General features: G+C 39.1%; 1 protein-coding gene across 3 annotated transcripts in view; it reads left to right on the top strand.

Moving 5' to 3' along the window:
* Positions 1–25,860, top strand: part of ESRRG (estrogen related receptor gamma) — a gene marked incomplete at both ends in the record, with an annotated part of 217,045 nt that extends 191,185 nt beyond the window's left edge. For all 3 annotated transcript variants that reach the window (XM_081225320.1, XM_081225319.1, XM_081225321.1), the window contains 2 exons: positions 12,969–13,238; positions 25,616–25,860. In XM_081225320.1, the coding sequence (XP_081081446.1) occupies positions 12,969–13,238; positions 25,616–25,860 (515 nt within the window). The remainder of the gene's footprint in view (positions 1–12,968; positions 13,239–25,615) is intronic.
* Positions 25,861–26,065: the final 205 nt, after the last annotated feature.

Here is a 26,065-nt window from a genome sequence, read left to right as displayed (position 1 = left end):
TATCCTTCCCAACAGATCAAAGCAGGGAGACGGGGAGGCCGTGCAGTGGGTGCTCTCGTTCATTTCGGGAGGAGAGGAATTACAATGTGAGACCCTTTTACGGCAGCTGCATCTCCCTCCTCCATTCTACTTTTGAATGGAAGAATGTCTCGAAAGAGTTATTATAGGAGGTGCAGGTTTGCAGGTTTGGTTTGTATATTATGTATCCGTGGTAATAGGACAGGCAGCATTTCACGACTGATAACGATTCTGCATTCATGTGGCTAAGAAATTCCAAGAGCTGTGTTGTTTCACGTTTTTTGTTTCTTTTTAACTTGGCCAGTTATCCAAATCGGGGCAGTGTAGAGAGGAATCGAAGGGGTTGCCTCTGTTGTCAATGAGAAGATAACTGCTAGCCTCCCCAGTGGATCCTGTACCAAAGCCGTAATGACTTAGCTCGGCTTGAGCCAGCAAACACCACCCGTGAACTTGGGAGTAAATATTTGTAAACAGATCTTCATTAGCCCCAGAGAAAAATAGTGTGAGAGCCTGACTTTAAACCGAACTCTCAGGGCTAGAAATTCAGAGTTGCTGTTTTTCCATGCTGTCCAGAGCACAAATTATGCCCAGGTCTTTAAGCATAGATAGTGAGGATTTCTAATATTATTTGAATGTGGAGTTTCAGGGTCAGGGTGCTATAATTTCACATCTGTGGCATGCATCTCATGGATAACATATTTCTTCTAAGTTCGTTCATCAATACATATGACACTTTGTTTTTAATGGCCTGAGCTGTAAATCCTTTAACTTGCGTTTATGCAGAAGACCTCCTGGGTCTGTTTTTTTTTTTTTTTTTTTCCTACCTCTCTTCCTTCCAGGGCATATGTTGGAGACACTGAGTTGTAGTATCTTTCTACTTGGGGAAAATCAAGAAAAGCACACCTGAAGGCTTTTCTTTTTTTTTCCTTTTTTTCTGCTTCACTTGTAGGTAGTAAATGTGAGAAAAGGGGAGAAATTTATGTTAATTCCACAAACAGTAAGTCTCTAATAAGTAGGGCTCTTGTTGGAATTTGTGTTTCTATATCAAGGGACTAATTAGGTATATTTGAAAAGATTTGAGGGCACGTTATATAAAATTAATATAGAAATTAGAAGTGATTTTCTCCTAGAGATCCCAGAGAGAATCAATTCTTGGTCCTTTAAGTGAAAGCACACAAGATGATCACAACTCTATCCTTTTGTAATTGGTAACTGAAATAAAATTTGCAAATTTTTAGGTGAGCTCAGGAAATCACCCAGTTTTTCACGATGCCACCGTCATTCTGTGCCTTCACGTGTGTGTAGGTGTGGCCTTCACAAATGGGAGAAAGGTAACAAAAAGACTCCTTTGACTAAATACCCTGAGCCATAAGGCAGCAGCTCTGCCTTCATTTATGCAAGCAGGTGCATTGGGAGAAACTTTGAACACTTACCTTTCTTGGATAGGCAGCATTTAATCCAAAATCAGATTAGGGTGGGTTGATCATTTCTCCTTCCCTTCTAATTTTTTCATTTTATTAATTCATTCATATATATATATGAACTCTATGTAGTTTTATATGTATATAGTATATATATATATATATATATATATATATATAACTGAGTTATTTAATGTATATAAATATATATATTTATCTACTGCAACAGCTTACTCCTATTTTATTCAATATGTGGAATATGCTTTTAGATTCTTCAATATCAGAATATTATGTTATGTCACAAATAACAAAACAAAGTAGCCATGGCTAAGTTGCTATTTATAGATTTCCTTTAATGGTTGAATGTTCCCACGAGAAGCAGTTCATCTTTTTAAAAAAGTTATTACATTCCATGTGGGCAAAAGAAAAACTCACAAAAATTTCTTTTTAATTTAAACTATATTTTGGGGTCAGAAACACAGATTAAACATAAAATATTAGAAATTATAAAGGAAAGTAAAAATGCCAATAATGTGTTGTTTAACAAAAAAAGTTAACCCCAAATTATAGTTGGGATTGTTTTTCCAACAATTCTAAATGGGATTAGAGGCACATCTCTCTCTTGCTAAACTCTGACAAATGACATGCTTTATTAATAACTTATTTGTTAGTTTATTAAAACTTTGGATGATGAAAAAAACATATATTTCGATCTGAAAATTTATGTTAGCAAAATTCATCTTGTGTTTCCTCCCATATTTCTATTCTAAATGAAAAATTTTGGTCTCTAAGAGACATAATTTGTGTGCCCATTAATCCAAACTCTCAGCTAAATAGCTATGTACAAAAAATGGTAAAACAAAGTTCACACAAAAATAATGTGAACTGACTACCTGACTTATTAAAAATACTTTTAGCACCCTGCTTGATTTCCTCAAGGTCCAGCTTGGTTTTTCTTAACGTAAATGATCCTCCGTCACTTGCCCAGATATTTGCACAGGGCTGTCTCTAGCTATTCTTGTTCCTACAGCAGGTGGAAATGGTTCCCTTTCAAAATTATTACATAAGAATGGCTATACAGGGGCTTCCCTGGTGGCGCAGTGGTTGAGAGTCCGCCTGCTGATGCAGGGGACATGGGTTCGTGCCCCGTTCCAGGAAGATCCCACATGCCGCGGAGCGACTGGGCCCGTGAGCCATGGCCACTGAGCCTGCGCGTCCGGAGCCTGTGCTCCGCAACGAGAGAGGCCACAGCAGCGAGAGGCCTGCATACCGCAAAAAAAAAAAAAAAAAAGAATGGCTATACAAACCAGTTTGATAAACCTGAAACACGTCTAAATGGCATTTAAATTACATTAGCACCTACTTGTACAGACACAGTGAAAGGTCATAACCGACAAGTACCATCTTCACTGTTTGTAAATGTCTTTTTTTTTTTAAAGAATGGTAACATTTGTATTTATTTATTTTTATATTTATTTATGGCTGCGTTGGGTGTTCATTTCTGCGCAAGGGCTTTCTCTAGTTGTGACAAGTGGGGGCCACTCTTCATGGCGGTGCGCGGGCCTCTCACTGTCGCGGCTTCTCTTATTGCGAAGCACAGGCTCCAGACGCGCAGGCTCAGTAGTTGTGGCTCACGGGCCTAGTTCCTCCACGGCATGTGGGATCTTCCCGGACCAGGGCTCGAACCCGTGTCCCCTGCATTGGCAGGCAGATTCTCAACCACTGCGCCACCAGGGAAGCCCCGTAAATGTCTAATCTGCTGCTTTAAAGTGGGAAGCCATCTCGCTCCCTCGTTGCTGCCCAATGGCTGTCATGTTGCAGATACTCTGACAAGTGAGTATTTACTTAGTGAAAACCCATTGTTCTAAAATGGACTGAGAGGGAGATGCCACATGTGAATGCATTTTTATTGCATTGCCTTTTCTTTGCTGTTTTTGATTTAGAAAGAGGAAACCCATAATGATAAAAAAAAAAATACAGGCTTTCTCAATCTGCTTGCCTTTTTTTTTTTTTTTTAAGTGTAGAAAGTGTCTTTATCAGTTACTTGGACTTTACCAAAGCTAGATTTGGAGTCTCCTAAGAATTTATGTAAAAACTGTAGACATACAGATTTTTATTCCCGCAACTAGAAAGAAGCAGTGAGCTTTTTCTTTCATTCCTGACCTAAGTTAGGATTTCAGAGGATTAAAATACTAGCTCCAGATAATAAATTTACACGTTGTCAAAATAATTATACAACTAGGGTAAAGTAGAGAAATTAATTACAGATACTTGTAAATAATAAAAAAAATGTCATGACATTATCACAGAATCTGTTATGAATAGTTATTTGTCAATATAGGAGAAAGTAGTTAGGTGATATGATTAAAATGTCAGCTTTAATTACAAATTAAAAAAGAACTGGCTGAGGTTGAGAAATTTAGGCAGGACTTTACCAGAGTTGGCTCCAGAGAAAATCCTATATACTATATAGAGTTGGCTCCAGAGAAAATCCTATATACTGTATAGGCACTTATAAGCAGAGCTTTATGTATAATCGGTGCCTTAATAAACACTTGCTGAATTATGAAAAAACATTAGGCAATTTTTTTGTTAAGCATTCAAATATCTTTGTGGAGAGGGAGAGGGACCTGGTATCTGGAATTTTTATTTCTCTGGAATATTATTGCTAGCCTTCCATTCTTGTTGAAAGCCAGTCCGTGAGTTGTTAAGGAATTTTCTCTCCATTCATTCCTTGGGCACATATTTGTTGAACACATGCTATGTGGCAGGCAGTGATAGAGGTGCTGGGGATAGAGCAGGGAGCAAAGAAGAGGAGGTCTCCTCTGTTAAGAGCTCAGAGATCATGGAACACACTGAGAAGCATACAGATATACCTGTTAGGCAGCACATCATCACAGCCACTCCTTTACTTGCTTATGTCTTTACCTTGAGCTCCACTATCCTGTTTTACAACTTAACAACTGTCAATGCCCCTGGATGCTACACAGGAACACTGATAGGACAATAGAGATGGAAAGAAATGTGTGCACTTGATGTCGGAACTACAAAAAGAGAAAACTTGGTGACAGATCCCTGAAAGGCTAGGAGCGAGGCAGCTGGTGGATGTTGATGCTGTTAATCTGGGAAGTAGTGAAGTTGTGGGGGTGGTCATTGGGGTTGGGAAAATGGGCTCAACTTTCAAGGTGTGAAGCCATCTACGGAGGACTTCCCAGGGGAAGATTTTTCAGGAAGTATGGCAAGAAAGGGAGAGAAGGGCCACATAGTGAAAGACATTTCATATTGTGCCAGAGAGTTTCAGTTGTGTCCTTCAGATGTGGAAGCCAGTAAAGCGTTTTGATCAGCGAATAGCATAATGAGATTTCATATTTGAAAGAATGCTTGAATAGCCACAGGTAGGATGGAAAAAGGAAACAGCAGACATAAGGATTTTGGTGTCCCTGTATCTCAAAAGAGAAGATGGAGGCCCAAATCAAAACCATGGAGGAAGAAAAGGAGAGAAAGTGTTGGGATACATTTGGGAGGATGTGTCCAACCAAACGCCCATCTTTCCTCCTCTGCATTTACATTCACTTTGATCATTCTTTATGGCGCCTACCTACTTCTCCTCATTGCGCTCTAATCTACTTTTACTAAACTGTAAAGTTACAGAGGGCAGGCACTGTATCATCTCATGGTTCTGAGCACGGTGCTTTACTTATCATGGAGGCACTAAACATCAATGGTTACAGTGGAACCATTGGAAACCTAAATAACGTAGGGCTAGACCCAAACTTTGAGAAGATTTTTGCCACCTTCCCATTTTACAGATGAGAAAGCAGGAATTGGAGAAGTTGAGTCACATGATTAGTTGGTAGCAGAGGTGGCACCCCATGCTAGGTTGACTTACTCCCAATCCAGTGGTGTTCGTGGGAAGTGCTCACCGATACCCACACAGCCTTGTGCTTCATGTAAGTAGCTCTCAGTTTGTTATTCTGAGTCAGCATTGGAGCTGGAAGATCCTTCAGAGATGTTTGGTCCACATTTCACATTTGACAGATGAAGAGTCAGCTGTGGGTCTGTATTTGTTTGCTGGGGCTGCTTTAACAAAGTTCCACAAACTGGATGGGTGAAACAACTGTCTCACAGGTGTCTTCCAGTTCTGGAGGCTGGAAGTCTGAGATCAAGGTGTCTGGAGGGTCGGTTCCTTCTGAGCGCCATGAGGAAGGATGTGTTCCATCCCTCTGTTCTAGCTTCGGGTAGCCTCCAGCATCCCTTGGCTTGTAGCTGGCGTTCATCCTGTGTATCTTCACATTGTTTTCCCTCTGTTTGTGTCTGTCTCTTAGTCTAAATTTCGCCCTTTTTATGAAGTTACAGTCAGATTAGATTAGGACCCACCCTAATGACCTCATCTTAACGTGATCATCTACAAAGACCCTGTTTGCAAATAAGGTCACATTCACAGTCCTGGGAGTTAGGATTCCAACAGCTTTTGGAGGGCCACAAGTCAGCTTACAGCAGGGACCAAGTTAACACCATTGGTCGTAGCGAGGGTAGAACCATAACCCAGATCCCCCGACCTCAAGGTCACTGCTCCCCACACCAGTCTCTTCCCTCATCTATCACTCCACAGCAGTAAGCCCTTAGCTTTTGGGTATTTGACATTATAAGTCTCCTACATACTCTTCAAAAGACTGTGGAAATGTCTATCAGCCTTACAGATCCCCAAAGTTCAACACAGAGTCGATTTGTGTTTATCTTGGAGCTTTGACTTTTACATCAAGAATTAGACCAAATTTGGGCTTCCCTGGTGGCGCAGTGGTTGAGAGTCCGCCTGCCGATGCAGGGGACACTGGTTCGTGCCTCAGTCCGGGAAGATCCCACATGCCGTGGAGCGGCTGGGCCCGTGAGCCACGGCCGCTGAGCCTGCGCGTCCGGAGCCTGTGCTCCGCAACGGGAGAGGCCACAACAGTGAGAGGCCTGCGTACCGCAAAAAAAAAAAAAAAAAAGAATTAGACCAAATTTGATAAAGACTCCTTGGGAATTTCCTGAAGAGGATGGTGCCTGCTCATCTGGTGCCCAGGCTGGACTGATTTTCCTTGGACAACTGGTCCATGCCCTGTAATGCACGATCATGATATTTCTTGGCCAGTCCCACTGGGGAAAGCAAGGCAGATTCAAGCACAGTTTCTTTTTCTTCCAAACCAGAAATGGAGCTTCAAAATGATGCTCTTCCCTCCTCAGTATCTATCTAATCCCAAAGTGAAACTGACAATACCCTTTTATAAGATTTTCTTTTAAAGAGTCCTATATTATATGGTGCTGCCTTTTTTCTTCATGGCCAAACAAATTTAAGTCACATCCAAAAGGAGAGCTTTCCAGGCAGAACTTTCTTGTTTTCAACTAGTACAAAAAAAAAAAAAAAGCTTATAGGAAAAGAAAGCTATTAGATGTCCCTCCTTGAAAGCAGCTTCTCCATCCTCACCTCCATGCTCCCCAACAATTTGTCTTCCTTCTTGGTTTAGATGAAAGGAGAGAAGTAAAGTTGAGGCCAGGTCAGAAGGAGTTTGGGAAACACTGAGGGAATTATTTGCACCTCTGTAGGCATTCAGAGGGCGTAGGTAAGTGGGACTTGCAAAGCGAAGCTGTACCCTCCCCGTAGATGTTCTCTGTATTCTTCTTTTGCAGTCTTCTGCCCTCTCTCTGGTCCTGTTTTCAAAGAAGCTTGGCAATTGTTTAAAACTGCCCACTCATAAAAACAAACCAACAAAAAATTCCTATCATCATTTTGAGGCTTTCCTATGCTGCCCCCTGGGAATATTTTTCCTTAGCTGCTGTTACACTTTTAATTTTTCTAGCAGGCTGGACTGGGGAATAAGAAACAATTGTTTCTTATGAAAGTAAGCATTTCACCAGTGCCATGAGGGTATGGGGGGCGTGTTTTCAATTTCGGTGCCCAGGAGTGGGCTAATTGCAAACTTATTTGGCTGTTCACATAATCAGCATGAGTGATCAGTGGCCAGTCAAACCTGTAAGCTCGGTGAATAGTGATAATTGTGCCCTGGACTGGTGGATACTACGTGTCCAATTCTATTCTCTCCTTCTTTAGTTTGTCGCGACTATCCAGATCTTATACTAAACTGTATAGATGGTGATCAGTTCTCCCACATAGATATAGAGTAATTTTTGAATCTGAGTTCTGTCTTTCAGATTTTCACATTTGTCCCGTGAAGCCACTATTTTAAAATAATGGCTCCATAAAATCTCTGTGAACCCCACTTGGAGTATGAAAACAGAATTAAAGAAACAGCTATCTTATGGAATCCACAAATGTTAAAACAAAGGATCAAATTGGGAAGAAAGGAGTGATCCCATTTTTGTCAGTTATTCTTATATTTCACCCAAACCAATTGTTATTGAATCTCAATGATTAATATCTGGGTCAGGCTAACAGGATAAAGGTTCAAAGGGTAGCATTGTTATGTATTGTATCTAATGCTTAGGTACTAATATAATAAAGAGATATTATAATATAATAGAGATAATTATTATCATCTTTTATCAACAAAATGTTTAAATAAAATGCTGCCGGTAGATCCAAGTGGATAGTACAGCTTTCACTTTGGCACTGGACCATCTGTAGCTGCTTGCCTCTAGCCTCTACTGAGTTCTAGTCCGTGAAGTCCATCTCTATGAAAAAAAAAAAAAGAGAGAGAAAAAAGGTCTGAATTTATATATATTTTACAAGCCCCAGAGCTGTGTGTTTTGTGAGTCATAGAACAAATGATATGTCTGCTTCTATTTGAGAAGAACAGCTGACTTAAAAAGAGAAAGTTTATCACTAACAAGGCTTATGCATCTGCGCGTTTATTGATAACTAAGACCAAATTTTCGTCCTGTTGTTACTCTTTTCTCCCCTAGTTCCCATCCACACTAGGTTTATTTATATGGGAGAAGAAGAATCTAGCTGATGCCATGTTGCTCAGTCAGCTTCTCTCAGCGAACTTCATTTGTGACCTCAGTGAGTCATTATGCCAGAATGATAATTTTAGCATGCTACGCTATTTGCTGAAAAGTGTCCATTTTTGGCGGAACAGAGACCCTACAGTTCAAGAAACGGTGGGCGGGCAAATCAGTGCCATGATTAAGTGATACTAACAGACACCCTGAAGATTGAAAAGCCTTGTTCTGTTTCAGGGAAGCAGCTGAGAAGAACATGCCTAGCAGGGGTTAAACCCAAATGCCTTCACGGCAGCCTATTTCTGTCGACACTCTGTTCAAGAAGTAAACATTTATGCTTTCTGAAATGAAAGTGTATTTCTGAAGACTATCCATCAGATATTTTTTGCCTTTCACACTTTCAAATGCTTAGCCTTTTTTGTAAGTTGACTGCAAAGTGCATCAGTTTGCCGGGCTAAGAAAAAATAAATAAATAAAAGCGCTTGACAAGGGCCATAGCACCACTGTCAACCTCCGAAGTTTCCAGTAGAAGAAGGAAAGAGGGTTGGCACAAAACATGGTTTCTTCCAGCCTATTACTTCAGGGGGACCTGCCTCTTGAGAAGCTTTCCAGCCCTTCCAAATGATGTTTTTCCCCGGTGTCATCTGGTTTATTTGGAGCACACTGTATTGCAGATAAACACGCTATTTAACTGTGGGTTAAGGTAGCGAGCCTTTCTGCCCGCAGAATGCCTGAGATACGTTCAAGGGCGCTGATCCTAGGGTGGAGATGAAGAGAGATCAGGGTTGTCAGCGATATGCATGGAATGGGCTGGAGCTGGGGAAGAAAAAATGGTGCCATGATACCAGTGTATTTTAAAAAGCTGTAATATGGCTGAACATTTAGAACTATAACCTGTCACACACCAGAGATTAAGATCCTGGGACGTACAAAACATGAAGTTCCAATGACACCACTGCCAAACATGTTTTATTTCACTTCGGAAGGAGGTTTCTCTCCAAAGATAGCTAAAGGTTATAGATGCTGAGGACCTCGATCTTGTAGCCCAAGAGCTATAAAACACCACTAAATGCCCAGTAAAAGCACAAACAAGTAATTATCATTTGGATGCAAGCATGCATGTGCCGATGGAGCCATAGTGTTTTTAGAAAATTCCTTAGACTCAGTTTATTAAAATATACATTTTCATCTAGATCTTGGTCACTTAGGTTGTTATACTTTGATCAGGACTACTGATAAAATTATCATTTTATCCATGTGTCTTTATGAATGTAAAATAGAACTAGCACTCCTCAAGGCCAGGGAGAAAATTTTTGTGGAATTAAAATATCATCTCGATTGGGTATTCAGCCTTAGTGCTCAGGTGAACACAGCTAGCTCATAACAAGGCTGTTTAACAAGGCTGTTATCCAGGCTTTTGGGCCGGACAGCTCTTTGTGAGAGTTTCTAGATTGCAGAGGTTTGGGAGGAAAGGGTTAAACTGTTGGAATGCAGCTATTTCTAGACCAAGAAGAGATAAAAAAGTCCAGACTTTTTTATATTGTGTAAAGCATGGGTTGTCTTCTTTTCCCTATGGTTTTGCAAAAATTATACCTCCTCTAATCAGCTTGAAATAGACTTGAGGCAATCCAACAGACCTTTTGTGCTATATCCATTTTTATGTGCTTCCCAACCTGCCCCCCCAAAAAGGAGAACCTTTTCTTTACCCTTTTCCTTCTTTTTATTTCATTAAGAATTGAAAGGAAAAGTTTGGTTTACATACACTCACACACACACACACACACACACACACACACACACAGCCATCCACCTAGAAGAATCAAATTGCAGGATCAACCTAAAAAAAATGAAATGTTATTGTTTTTGCTTAATTAAACCCCCAAGAAATGTGTGAAACATTGTTATGGCTGAAAAATTGTTCATTTGTAAATCACAGGGACAAAGGGGACCCCGTGCAACTTTAAAGTTTCCGTGCGCGTAAATGTCGATAGTGCGCCTTCTCCATCATCAGCACTAAATTCACATTGATGCCTCTTTTCTTCTCCGTATTGATCCTTCCATGAGAACGTAGATTTGTATCTGTTAATTAATGCGTCCTGAAACAGCGTTTGTATTAATCAGGCAGATAAGAAAAATTGGATGCCTGCATCCTCCTGACAGCCGTAAAAGTGCTGGCCCTGATAAAATCGTGGATGGACCTCAATAAAAAAGTTCCTCCTTCCACTCAATAAACTAATCATCCTGCTTTTAATTATTCGGCAGAAAGATGTGTGGAGATTGGAGAATGTGTAAATCTATTTACTAACAGCAGTGTCTGGGAGGGAGAATAGGGCTGTCACAGGAAGGTGCTGCAGGCTATGCGCTCTGTCCATCTGCCGCTGCAGAAAAACTGCTGCTTGGGAGCATGAAAAGGAACAAGGAAACGAAGGCAAATGGAAGATACCCATCCCTTTCTGCTCAGAACTTTCTAGATGATTATGTTTTCGTCTGCTTCATTTACAAAAGAAATTCCTACTTCATCCCTTTTCGTAGCTTAGATATTTGAATTTGCATGACATCTTTTTCTTGCGTTGGGGGAATAGAAAAGAGCAATATTGTTTGTTTGTTTTTTGGTTTGTTTGTTGTAAAACAGCCTCAAGAGCAAATGGAACCACACCTACTCAGATTAGATCATTATTTTTCTCTTTTGAATCCCTGTTAAAAGTTGTTAGTCTCTCATGCCAAGAGGATGTTTATTAATGTAACCTCACATTGCAATGACAAAAAAAAAAGAATGGAAAAAAAAGGGAAAAAAGACATAGCCAGTCTAAAAGAAGATCAGTTAAGTAATATGTAAGCGGCTTGATAAAAAAATGAAAGAAATGCTTTTTACACAGGCCCTAAGACCCCTTAAGACAAGGCTTGACTAATCCCTTTTGATGATTTTATTAAACACTTGTAGTTAATGGTGCCAAATGGCAAACCACTAGTTTTCTCCAGCGGGCCAGGAACTCATTTCCTTTTCTTTACCATGCTGTAGTTGCTAACATCACAAGTTGCATTATTAATATTTCCTTCCTTCTGTAGAATTATTGGTAGCAGGACCTTAAATCATGGTACCATTGTCCTCAAAAACCATAGAGATGGTTGGTCACCCTTGGAATTCCTGAGCATAACCTTGGAAATGAAAGTGAAGTTTTAAGAAACATTTCTTTTTTTAGGAAAAAGTATGTGGTTCATCATCAGGTTTCTCCACTAAGACTTCCTCTTAGAGTCTGGGTCTAATTCCTCTAAAATTTAAATATATATCTTTACTCCTAAGTAAGTTTAATTGTACTACGTCATCTTTCCCTCTTGAACCACGTTTTCTTTTTAATTTTTTTTTTTTGCTTGTGTTTTCTCGAGTTCAGAAGGGACTTTAGACATCTATGCATAAATGCAGACCAGATTTTTGTAAAGGATTGAAGCAGTCATCCAGGTATTTCAGATAAAAATAATATATCATATAGCTACACTTATGGAATGCATATTATACATTAGTGTTTTGCTGGGTTTTATTTTATATTTCCCCCAAACAAAAATTAAGGTAGAAGGAAATTATCTTGCTCGAGGTGAAACAGCCAGTAGCTCAGTGGAGCCAGTATTTTTTTTTTTTTGCTATACGCGGGCCTCTCACTGTTGTGGCCTCTCCCATTGCAGAGCACAGGCTCCGTATGCGCAGGCTCAGCGGCCATGGCTCACGGGCCCAGCCGCTCCGCAGCATGTGGGATCTTCCCGGACCGGGGCACGAACCCGTTTCCCCTGCATCGGCAGGCGGACTCTCAACCACTGCGCCACCAGGGAAGCCCTGGAGCCAGTATTTAAGTTCAGGATCAGGTTCTGCTCATATCCTGTCCATCACACCTCGTTACCTCCATATTTAACTTTTTTAATAACTAGATCTTAATATCAAGAATAAATTGTGGCTTCTCTATTTGGTGAGGAGGCCAGGCTGCAAAATACTCTACCCTCTTTTATACCAGTAATCACCATTTAAAAAAGGAATTCATGCTAAATATCAGGGGGGCAAAATATCCAGTTAAGAAGGCTCTTTTGGGTGTAAGCATACTCAATACTCACTGTGCTTGTGACTGTTACAGAGAAATGGTTCCAAACTGCACTCTACTGTGTGGCCTCCATTGTTTGTTTTCCTTTATTTGGGGCTTTTGGTTTTTTACTTTCATGGTGTTTATCAATAGTCGTTTTTAGAACTGAGGTAGTTGAAAGTTTGACTTCCTGTAAGACAGTCATGAAGACTTCCGCTAGAAATCAAGTATATTTCAACATTACACAGTATTTTCTTCTCAAGTGAAAGAAACAAAACTACTTCTTTTCTATTATATTCCTCTCAGCTGTGTCTCTAAAACCTTGAGAAAATGCCAACAAGTTGAAGCTGGTTTGTGACTTTTACTTTGCCATGGGCAAAATGATCAGGGGAAATTTTAAGAGTGGCTAATCAAAGCTCAGCATAATTTTGAGCACCGGTACAGAAGACGACTGCCGTATGAAACTAGCGTTGTATTATGAAATGATGGCTTTCAAGTAACTCGATCTGCCTGTCTTCCCATGCAGGCTTCTCCACGCTGTCCCTGGCGGACCAGATGAGCCTTCTGCAGAGTGCTTGGATGGAAATTTTGATCCTTGGTGTCGTGTACCGATCTCTTTCCTTTGAGGATGAACTTGTCTATGCAGACGATTATATAATGGATGAAGACCAGTCTAAATTAGCAGGTCTTCTTGACCTAAATAATGCTATCCTGCAGCTGGTAAAGAAATACAAGAGCATGAAGCTGGAGAAAGAAGAATTTGTCACCCTCAAAGCAATCGCTCTTGCTAATTCAGGTTGGCATATTGGCAATGGCCCGTTGTTACATTTTCTAATATGTCAGTTTTACCCCTTCCCTTAACTTCTTCTTCAGGGATTTACTAGACCCAGTTGTAAATTCTGAGTCAGCAAAATTATAGTCATTGTAGCTTTCTAGTGAAAAGTTAGAAGAAAAGAAATATCAACTTAAAGGGAGTTAGTTTCATTTTATTTGTTTATTAAAAGCTGTGACACTTCTACCACCTAATTCACTTACTGACATGAACCATAGCAAAGCAAAAACTCATGTGCATGTGGTGTAAATGGACACTCAGGACCAAATTAGCTCCTTTGTCTGGTTTGCACAAGTGAAAATAAGTGTGAGTTACAAATACAAATCATTCCCCTGCCCCCCCAAAATGCAAATGTTGTAATTGGAATAATATATGTAGTGTTGCTTTTCACTTTGGTTATCAGAGAATACTCTGTTTTCTTCCATTCTGGAATTCTCTAAAAGTCAAGTTCTGCTGAAGGAGTATTCCCCTCAAGGGTATTACCTATGCAGTAAGGGTTAAGAATTATGAGAATAAATTGGTCTTTACATGAGAACTGAAATGTACTAAAATAGGGAGCAACCTCTGATAAGTAAAAATCGTTGGTGCTTTGTTGTTTTTCCCTTTGTGCCTCTCCTGATGCTTGATTGTGGTCTTAAGTCTCTCTTAGCATTTGCATAAAGTCCAGGATAGATCCCCCCTTAATGACGAGCTGATCTTTAGATACCTGCATGTCAATAACACGCTCTGATGCTATGTACCATTGACAGTCACACCGTGCCCCTCCATCTGCTTTTGTTTTGACCCTATCTTTGAACTTTATCTTGGTTGCCGGCCAGTAGTTTTCCCTTTAATTACAAGAAGGAAACTGTCAATAAAATCTGTTAAATGGGATGCAATGAGTGGCTTGAATGGGCGGACGGCTATTTGTTCAAATTCTGCAGCATTCAAGGTATTGACAGTTTGTTTTCTGGGGCCATATGTGACGATCAATCTCAGACTGGGCTCAGCCGCGCTGAAAAATGAAAAACCAGATTGCTTTTGCTTACTTGCGGATGACGACTTTGTGATTTGGCGTGGTCCTAGTGAGATGAGACCTTCTGCCCAAATTGCCCCCATGAGAGCCAGGGACGTGTGACTGTTTTTAGAAATAATTTTTAATTGATTTTGTAATTAACAGTTCATCCACAACATTGATGCATGAATCCTTGGACTGATAGGAGGGGGATTGTTTTCAACAATGAAGTTGTACTTTACTGTTTGTCTTCATAATGGCATTTAGCATTTCACACTTTTAATGGTGAATGTACCCCTCTTCCTTATAACACCATTCACTTCTCGCTTACTCCCCTGTGAAACTGTAAACTATGATTCTGTATGACAAATGGCATCGTTGTCACAAACCCTGAGGAACCCCGTGCCCTGCTCTCTGGAAAACCAAAGTGGGAGATGGGATAGAAATTTTCTGAGAATTTATTAGCTTGCATGGACTTCCCATTAGAGCACCTCTCATAATTAGATGAAAGATTTTGCAGTGATGGTTTGGGAAGAATTTTTCTTTGGAAATCATATAGTGATTCTAATGTAAAACATTTACTTGGTTAATTATTTTTAAAATGAAGCCAGTGTGTTTTATATCTTTCGTGTCTCAAATTGCTTTTTGTGAATTATTAACTAATCATGAATGCTGAGCAATGCTAAAACTTTATCATCAAAATTGCTAAAATTCTATACTTTTGGATGTTAGATGTATACTTTATGGCTATGGATTGTTATTTAGTTTACCTGAATTAATTAGTAGCAGCATTTTTGTTGCTGCTGTTTAGAAGCATAATCATTAATGTTTTTATATATAGATATTTGTATTCCACATTCTCTGCTGTGAGGCAGAGGAGGTGACCTACTTTCAAGCAATGACTGGTGATTAAAAAGTTTATAGAACTAGTCAGTTTATTTTTCTTGTATTAACAGCCAGAAATAGTCAAACAAACCCTCTCTTTTTTCTAGCATAGTATTCTGTAGCATTTTTTTTTTCTTAAAAATTTCTCCACCTCACAAAATTCTCCTGTAAGTAATTCTAACATTTTTTCAGAGTCTCAATACCAAGGAAAATTAATTGAATCAGAGTCCATAATAAAGGAGTAATGACAAAGTCCTATAGGGACTATTTTAATGTCTAAATTGTGCCACCTCTCCTGTGCTATATAAATATGTCCTTTCTCTCATCCAGCCAACCTGCAAGCCCCACCATTTTACCTTGGGATAAACCACTCAGAAAGGCATTTTGTTTGAGACTGTCAATATGATGCTATTTTATTCCATTTTTTTACCGTTATTTGGAGGACAGCAATAAAGTTGCAGATTCAGTCCTGCTGGGAACCTGTGTTTCTTAAGCTGCTCAAACACAACAATATGAAAATATTTTAATGCTTTTCGTAAACATACCAAAAAGCGTGTAGATTTTCTTTTAGTATTTAGAAATTTTAGATTAACATAAGAGACTTTTGGTGGAGAAAAAAAAAATCTACTTTAGTGTGATTTATATAAGTACCTCAGCGTTCCCCGTATGGCTGTAGGTGTAAACAACCATTGTCTCATTAATCTAAATTTCAGCTTATTTTAAACATCTGTCTTTATTCAATAATTATAAATGTTGTGCTTATGCTTGGGAAACAGGGAATTGGCTTCCCGATAATGGCTGTCATATTTTTTGTAGCTATGTTTCTGTCACATATGAATTCAGGAATATTTATAACACCAGAAAGCCACTGGAAGTGTATTCCCTATCTTCAGGTACATAGCCAAAAAAACCAATATATCATGAGCTAATACGGTAATTATCACATTCAGATCTTTGAAAACCCTAAATAATTGTTCCACTGATTTTTGAAGGTAAGAAACTGACTCACTTAAACTACATATTCTTTATTTTGGAGTGCCAACAGCCTTTTGAGAAATACTGCATCCCCGATACATCTCTGTGGGACTGAATTTAAAGAGGAAAATCTAGGTCACAAGTTTAACATTGTCATTGTAAGGCCCCGGCTTTCCCACACGTACACCAAGAGGTTTAGACTAATCTCTAGAATTCTTTCCATTTGGGGAATTCTATGACTCTAGAATTAATTTTATGTCTTTATTGGAAAATATAGTGAAATATTACTGCCAGCATTTTGGGTAAGATTATAGCACGTGATTCTGTTCTCTCCATTGGTTCTATTGATTCGTATGTCTAAAATTTGTTTGAAACTATTGTCACTGGCCCCAAGGTAATATCCTCACCTTTACATAGTGGAAGATTAAAAGCAGTTTAAGATTAAGAATTGCTTTTAGTCCGATCATTCTCTTTGGCTTAAGTCACAAGACCTCCAACTCCATAGCTGCCCCTCAGAACGCGACTGCTGCCACCCCAGACCCACCCCCAACCTAGAGCCCTGTGAGCCCAGCCCATGTGAGAATAAATAGAATCTACATATTTAAGTTGAGTTTTCTTTTCCTTTTTTTTTTTTTTTTTTTTTTTTTTTGCGGTACGCGGGCCTCTCACTGTTGCGGCCTCTCCCGTTGCGGAGCACAGGCTCCGGACGCGCAGGCTCAGCGGCCATGGCTCACGGGCCCAGCCGCTCCGCGGCATGTGGGATCCCCCCGGACCGGGGCACGAACCCGTGTCCCCTGCATCGGCAGGCGGACTCTCAACCACTGCGCCACCAGGGAAGCCCAGTTGAGTTTTCTTTTTACTTCCGCATAGTACCTCTGGAGTAATAGCATCTATTGATATAAAGCTGCAACTAATATTTTGGTCATCAATTTTAAATCATCAGTCATTATCCTCATCTCATGACTATTTTGTTCTCAAGGACAAATGGTATATGTGCAGATGTGGTGTAATTTCAAGGGATTAAAAAATCTGTGATTTCTGTCGGGGAATGGAATGGGGGCCGTATTTAATCAGCATATTTGGACCCTCATACAAGTTTAGACTAGTGTTTGTCAATCTTATTTCATTCTCTCTCCTCTTAGGGTAGGCTTTTCCGATACGTTTTTGCTCATAAGTCCCCAATGAAGTATTAATATCACAGATATACAATGCATCTGTTTATGTACTGTGTGTATGTGAATTTTACCTAAAAAGAGAGGGATTTTTCTACTCTCCAATTCCAAATGTCACCTCCTTTGAGAGTGCATGGTTTATCCACGTAACTGTTTTCTTCTCTGTAAAATGAGGCAGATGAATTCAATAACATCTAACATCTCCTAACTGGCCTAAAATTTTAATCTCAGTTACTTTTAAGAGAGGGTGGTGAGTTTGGTCTTATATTTTGCATGTGGCTTGGTCGTATATTTTGTGTGGGGGATGTGTGTTTGTGCTAAATTGGTAATATAGAAATATTAACATCTTCACAGATCTAAACAACTAGTATAAAGGTAAAAACACCTCTTCAGTTCTTTAGTATCTACTGGACCCTCAAACAATTTTACTGAAATTTTGAGTTTGCTGATTTGATACTCAGGAGATAGTTTTAGCTATTGGTCAAGAGATTATCCTTTTTTAGAATCTTTCTGTAGACATTTCTGTTTTAGTTTTTAGCCTCTGCTGGGGAATCTCTTTTGATTTCCACAGCATGCCTGTTTGGGTAGACATATCCAGTATCATTTTACAGGTAATGGAAGTGAGCTGATAAAGATGTGTGGCTGCTTTGAGGCAGCGGGTGGGACCCTCAGTCCCTTGCTATCAATAAGCTATTAATATTTCTATTTCACAAATAGCATGTATACCATGTCTTTAAAAGGGTCAATGAATAAGATGTTAGCCAGTGCAATTTCACATCTGCCACCCTAAATTAGTATTTTAAATTTAGTTTAGAATTTTGTCCCCAGTTCCTGTATCTTGCTGTCTTCGTGGAGCTATAGTGGTATAAAACCACTCAGGAAAGTGACAAAAAGAATCGAAAACAAAATGTTTACCAGATTATAACATTTTGTAGGAAATGAATATGGATAGGTCCTTTGTGGCAGGTAGAAATTTATTCTTAACTTTTACCCAAACCAGTATCTTATTCTATAAGATAAATAAGAAATCAGAATTATGCCTTTCCATCTCCTAGTCTGCTTCTCTTTGGTTTTTGCTCAAATCAGCCATCACTGCTTGAATTATTTTAATTTTATTTTAGATGATATATCTGGGAAGTGGATTGTTTTTTAATTTAATGCAACCCTTACATTTCATGCACACTGTGATATTTCAAAACTTTATGTAGAAAATAAGGCTGGTTCCTGAACGTTTCTTAGCATGCTCAGTGATCACTATGCCTTTATATAACATGGGAAATATTTGCTACAAGTATCTCTGGGCTTCCATCCTGCATTATAAGCACATAAAATCCTCTATAGTTGCTTTACTTCTAGGAGTTGACATAATGTAGCACCATTTCATGTATAGGTCTTAAGAAAATGAGCAATCTGTTATAAAAGGTCATTGCCATAGTGCAGAGCATTTAGGATGTTGTGAAAGGTTGAAATATTTACCAGCCAAGCTGGTATCAAGATTTACTTCTTGGGTGTCACTGTCTTTATCACTTCTAGTAACAGGAGTTAGAAAGCTCTAGAAAAGTGTAAGATACTGGAGGGAGAGGGAAGGCCTTGAGTACTTGCAGCGTAATAGAAAAGACCTAGCAGGGAACTTATGTGAGGTCAACAGAACAAACAACAATAATTTGGGATTCGAGAGGGAAGCCTGGGGGAAAGAAACTTTGGGCCATGAGGGTTTTCTGTGATTCAACATTTTATATAAATACAGTAGGAGGTGATTTGTGTGACTGATGTAAATGTAAGAGAAAGCAGACTTGATAGCCAGAGCAAAAAATGAGGAAAACAGTCCTCCAAAAAAAAAAAAAAAAAAAGTGTGTCTCAATGGAAAGCTGTAAAATCAGAAGTCCTGTTTTTCTCACCATGGTTAGGCACAAAATCAGAATTATTATGTCTATTTCCAATATTAGAAGTATAACTTCTCTGCGTTAGAAAAGACCTAAAAGGTTTTATGATCCAACACCCTACTTGATATATGAACAGCTTCCTTGGTGTTTCTGACAAGTGTTTCTATATTCTTGATAGGAATTCTGCTCAACTCACCACTTTCTAGAAGGGACCTTTTCATCAAGTTTCTCACTACCTCTCTCTCTACCTCTCTCACCATTTTAATAAAAACACAGATTAAAACACACACACACATACAAAACGAAACGTGTGACTTAATAAGTATATTAGTTCCTCTAACAAATCACCACATCTTGGTGGCTCTAAACCACGCTTATTTATTCTCCTACAGTTCAGGAGGTCAGTGGTCCATGATCAGTTTCACAAGGTCAATGACAAGGTGTGGACAGGGCCACTCTCCCTCTGAAGGCTCTAGGGGAGGATCTGATACCTGACCTTCTCCAGCTTCTATTGTGGTGTTCCTTGCATTCCTTGGTTCATGGCACCTTCCTGCATCTTCAGGGCCAGGCCTGTACCATTTTGCTTCATTGGCAACACTGCCTTCTTCTTCCTTTCCCTCCCTCTTATAAGGACACTTTTGATTTCACTGAAGGCCCACCTGGATAATCTAGGATACTGTCCCCATATCAAGATCCTAAATCACAGCCGGAAAGTCCGTTTTGCCATACAAGGTAACATTTAGGTTGCAGGGTTGGACTATCCAGATATCTTTGGGACCATTTTGCTGCCTATCACCATGAATATATAAGCAAGGTCAAGAAATATAACTTTGTATCTGTCTCAGTCGCTCTGCCTTCCCTTCTCACAAAAGTACCCCTATCCTGTCCTGACTTTTATAGTCATCACTTCCGTACGTTTTATAATGGTTTTGTTAGTAAATGTGTATCCCCAGACATGATCGTTTAATCTTGCCCTTGAAAAAACATTGTTTTCTCCTTATGGATTTTTAAAGTCTCCTTTAATCTAAAAGTTTCTCTTTAAGTTTCTGTGTTCTTATAGTTTATCTATTGCAAAAGCCAGAGCATTTGCCCCGCACAGTTCCCCAGAGTCTGGACTTTGCAGTTTATATCCTCTAGGGGCAGCTCATCATGTTTCTCTGCCCTTTGCGTCTTGGGCAAACCAGCAGCTGGATCCAAAGGGCTTAATCAGATTCCGTTTCTAGACCTACAGGTGGGGTGCTGTTCTTTGGGAGACATATAATGTCTGGTTGTCTCACTTTTTGTGATGTTAGAAGCCATTGGTGCTCATTCCTTAAATCTGTGGTGATTTGTAATTTTAACCTTTCTTTTTTCATTCAGTAGTTGGGATACTTATACACAGAGATGCTTTCTCTCCTCTCTTATTTGGTTACCAGTGATACAGACTGAATGGGAAATGTGGGATAAATGCTTGATTATTTCTGTTTATTCACCAGTTTTCAAGATAAGGCATCGGCACCCTATCTTTTTTTAATGTCATTATAAAGACATGTATTTAAACATAATCAATAGATTTCAATCACTTGTAATTCTTTTTGAAGTTTAAACTGTCCCATTTGGGTCAGCGGGAACCTCTTCAGGTCAGCGTCTGGAATCTTTTTGAATGACGTAATAGTTGTAGATACTCTCCTTCCTATTTATTCTGACAAGGTGTTCATATTCATCCTAAATATTTCCTGATTGGGGCCTGGAATCTGATTACAACTTGGGTGCTACTGGTACCGAATACTGCATTCCTGGGTTGGCCATGCTTCCTGAACCCCTTCAGTGGAACAGAGCTAGGAACGCAGACACACACACTATAATCCTGATGGTGTGTGTATGTGTCTTTTGGGGATATCTTGTTACTTAGTTTTTTGGTAAGTGTTTTCTATGGATTTTTAATTTTGCCATCTAGTTGCTCTTTTTTTTTTTTTTTTTTTTTTTTTTTTTTTTTTTTTTTTTTGCGGTACACGGGCCTCTCACTGTTGTGGCCTCTCCCGTTGCGGAGCACAGGCTCCAGACGTGCAGGCTCAGTGGCCATGGCTCACGGGCCCAGCCTCTCCGCGGCATGTGGGATCTTCCCAGACCAGGGCACGAACCCGTGTCCCCTGCATTGGCAGGCGGACTCTCAACCACTGCGCCACCAGGGAAGCCCACAAATTATGTGCAGATTTGGAGAGATTAAAAGTTTTTGCTGCCACCACTGACATCCTCCTGGAATACAGTTTACTGATTTTTAATCAAAACTTTATGATTGGCACCTTTTTGAAAATGTTACGTTTGACCATCTATGTTAATCAAGGGCCATTGTGCCATGGCAGTCAACCAGGGTTCTTCAGTATCTCATCTGATTGTAACTGAGAAGATCACTTTTTTAGACTCCTTATAATTGTATATAAAAATGTGGAGATGCAAATTATCTTTTAGAAAATAGACTTTTGCCCACTTCTCTGTCTTTTTCATCATATTGTGTTTCATTCCTTTGGTGATTAGAGTCACGTCGGCTGTATCGTTACTGCGCCTCTTCATGTAGGCAGCTTACTAACACTAAAGAAAACCAACCTCTGTGTTCCACAGAAAAGGTTACTCTGAGTGTTGGTTTATAATGTGTACCAGATTTGACTCTGAATATGCTTTATTTATGTCTAATATTCAATTCCATTCTCAAAATAAGATTTGGCATCATTGAGAAAATAGTGCCAAGAATGAGCTACAAGTCCTGAAGACAGTTCCTAAACAGAGCGTGGGCATTCTGGAGTAACTTTACCTAATGCCACAGTAATGGATAATTTTACCATAGAGAAGGGCGGTGCTTTATTCCAGGTAAGAAGTAAAAACAAAATCTTTTGCAACGGCTCTAAGTATCACTGAATTTTGTGGCTATTGGTATAAGGATATTTAGCTGTCTTCCCAGAGTAAATGATCTGAGCTAGACATGTCCCTTTAGGGTCATACTTCATGGAGGAAAATATTGGAATTTAACAAAAGGGTTCTATTTTATTATTAGATGTTGAAACTTAATATATGGGTGACACTATATGTATCATTGGAACTTTGGTAATCTTTTGGAACCTTGATCATTTTAGAATAGCATTTGTTTGTCTTATTGTCTAGTTGAGTGATTCTCAACCCTGGCTTGACCATAGGATCACCTAGATTTTAAAAAATACTGATGTCCTGCATCCAGCTCCAATTTTCTGATTTAATAGGTCTGGGCTTGGACCCAGAAATCCTAGGTTTTGGTTTTTTTTAACAACTCACTCGGTGTTTTTAATGTTCAGCTTTGCACTGTCTGATTAGTTCATAAACCTGTGATTTCCATTGTTAAGTTTAGCTGGTTCCCATTAGCACAAATACTGGGAAAATTTCGTTTAAAACATAAAGGTAAAAAACCCCAAAACCCAGTACCAACAACGAGAGTTAAATAATTATATAAAGTAATGCCAGTTCTATTGAGCTTTGCATAAATGTATAAATTTAGCCCGAAGAACAAAACAGAGATTAAAGCCACAGAGCCAGAACTTGAACTAGGATCCTTAATGGAGATTAATATTTTCTTCAGCAGTCTGCCAGCTGAATCATGGTCTAATTAAATAGTTCAGATTTAGTGAGTTTGCATTTAAAGTATTAACAGCTCCGAGAATGGGTAAAGCTAAAATGAGTTAGAATCTTTTCTGTAAATGGGAAGTTAAATTATCATAGTAATTTGATTAAATCATTTTTAAATCTCTCAAGCTAAATCACCGCCTTTAAAGAATAGTTTGAAGTCTTAATTGCTGTTTGTGAGCATATCTCTCTGCTATTTGTTCTCGCCTCATTTCCTGTGACATCCTATAATATATCTCCCGCCAGGCAAGAGCAGTGGGGAAGGCAAGACTTGGAGTCGGGGCTGAGGTGACCGTACTTCAAGCATTTAAAGATCTGCCATGTCGAAGAAAGAAATTTATCCTGTATTGTTTCAGTAGTTAGAACCAGGACCAAAGGATGGGAGTTAGAGGCAGATTTGGGAAAATATGAAGAGGACGCTTCTAACAAGTAGTTCTGTCTCTTGTTAAGTAGAATGCTCTCCATGTAACTGGCAATGTCTTTATTAGAAATGTTGTAGAAAAGATTCTTGCTGAAGACGCAAAGTTGAATGAGATGAGCTTAAAAGGACGATTTCAGCTCTTTAAAAAAAAAAAGGAAATGCCATGTCCAGTGTTATAAATTCTGTCAACACACTTTGATTCAAAGACACCAGAGTTTAAGCCTACTCTGACACTTACTAGCAGCCACCTGCCTTTCAGGGCTGTTGGGAGATGAATGAGGCAATGTTCATAAAGTGTTTATCGGAGGCATCACCCAAAACAGGTACTTAAGAAATGGTATATTTATTATATTTATTCTGCTTTTAAAAAATTTTTTTTCTTTATTTTTAAAAAAATTTTGGCCACTCTGTGCAGCATGCAGGGTCTTAGTTCCCTGACCAGGGATCAAACCTGTACCTCCTGCAGTGGAAGCACAGAGTCTTAACCACTGGACGGCCATGGAAGTCCCTATTCTGCTTTTTTTAATCAGTATATTTATTCTGCTTTTTAAAAAATCAATCTGTTTGGAAAACCGCTATTTTGTTTTAATTTTGTCTGTAAAGAATGCAGTTCCTTTTTTCCTCATCCATTTCTTCTCCACTGTTTTCACTTATGGAGTGTTAACGTTTAGTCCCCAGATAGGTTGGGTGAGTCTACTTCATCCCGGTTCCCTTATGTACAAAGGTCAATCTTCTGTGTATCTAAGCACTCACTGTTAGTGTGTGTCCATGTCCACCATTTTCCCCTGACAGTATTTAAGTGCAAACATAGAAATAAAAAATATCAGAGCATGTTGTTGTCACCTCCATGACTGTTTTTTTGTCACTTTCATTACCGCCCCCTTAGACAACTTTGGAAATTCCGTGTGCTTGTTTCTAAGAGAAGACACACAGGAAGTGGATGGAATTGCTCTGCTGAAAGGAACCAGGCTGCAGGAAAGCCTAGGTAGAAACAGTCCATCGGAAAGGCCAGGGTTCATGTTGGAGAATGTCTGGAGTTCCACTCCAGGACACCACTGTCAACGTTTGCCACCTAGAAGAATTCCTTCTTTTGGCTCCACCAGGCAGGAATCGAGTCTTGAGCAGTAAACCCTTATAGGCAACTATATTCCAGAATATTCAAAACTCTTTTAAAGAAATGTGTTATTAACCACCTCATGTAAATGGTGGTCAATTCACCAATGATATGATGAAACGATTTTAAAATGACAATGTAAAAAAGAAAAAAAAGCAGTAAAGAAAATACGAAGAAGTTTTAAAAACCTTTATTGGTTATCACCGTTGATCTTTTAAGTACCTTGCTGTAATTTTTTTTATCATATGTTTAGCTACTTGATTTTAAATTATATTTCCTCTCTCTTTTTGGGCATGTGATCTGATATTTGAATGATACGAAAGATTAGGCTAGGTACATATATCTCAGAGCTCTGCATTCTCAGAGAACTAGAATTATTAAACATGAAGAATCCCCCGAAGACGCTGTTATGTGTAATTAACAGATAAACTGTCATCAGAATCAATAAAATGTGCTAAATGATTCAAACTTGTATATAATTAAGTGTCTGTTTTAGAGCTGGAACTGTAACTTTTATTTTTTCCCCACATCTCACATTTCTCGCAAGAATAATTGTGGCAACCCTGTTAACTCTTTCCTTGCTTGACTGAATTAGATGTTTAAATTAGTCACTTAAGGGCAAAGTTCACCTTCACAAATGTGAAAAGTATTTCAGAATTCATTAATCTAAAGTCTGCAGAGAAGCAGGCTATGCCAGGATGTTTTAATGAACTGTTAAGAGTACACTAAAAATCCTAAAAAGATGAGCAATGTATTGTGATTTCTGTACAGTCTACAACTGAGCATAGTGTTAGATTTGGTGTGTTTACATGGAGTTCTTCAAATTTTGGTTATCAACTTTTTTTTTCCCCTTTTGGGACATATGGGCTTTTTGAGCACAAGGTCTGAATTTTACACAACATTACAGAGAATAATTTCTTAATAGATGGTCTTTTATAACTAAATGAATGAAAAAATACATGAATGAGATAATGAATAAAACAGCCAAGACTGTTATCTGTTAAAGTGTTCACTTGCTCAGTCTCAGGAGGAAAGAAACCCACATGTTTTAAATAAAGGCTTTTTGTAGTAATTCCCATGTTCTAAGCCAGTATTGTAAATTATCTACTGCAGTGAAATTTAGAAAAATAAAATGGAGATTTTGGAAATGTGAGAGTCTCTGAACAAATCACAGCGTAGAGAAGGTCAGTAATGAGATTTAAGTTTCATAACTCGAATCAACATATTTTTTATTATTGTTAATATTGTTTATCTTTTTGGCCTTGTACAGACTCCATGCACATAGAAGATGTCGAAGCCGTTCAGAAGCTTCAGGATGTCTTACATGAGGCCTTGCAGGATTATGAGGCCGGCCAGCACATGGAAGACCCTCGCAGGGCTGGTAAGATGCTGATGACGCTGCCGCTCCTGAGGCAGACCTCTACCAAGGCCGTGCAGCATTTCTACAACATCAAACTGGAAGGCAAAGTCCCCATGCACAAACTTTTTTTGGAAATGCTGGAGGCCAAGGTCTGACTAAAAGCTTCCCCGGGCATCCTATCCTGCACGCCGAAAAAGGGAAAAATAAACCCAAGAGTGATGTCAAAAACACTTAGAGTTTAGTTAACAACATCAAAAATCAAGTAAGACTGCACTGATAATTTAGCAGCAAGACTATGAAGCAGCTTTCAGATTCCTCTGTATCCTCCTGATGAGTTTTCTTCTACCTGAATCTCATCTT

This window comes from Mesoplodon bidens, assembly GCF_964165515.1.
Source record: "Mesoplodon bidens genome assembly, chromosome: 2".
Classification (NCBI taxonomy): Eukaryota; Metazoa; Chordata; class Mammalia; order Artiodactyla; family Ziphiidae; genus Mesoplodon; species Mesoplodon bidens.
The sequence above is the reverse complement of the archived record's forward strand: the minus strand, read 5'-3'. Positions and strand labels throughout refer to the sequence as shown.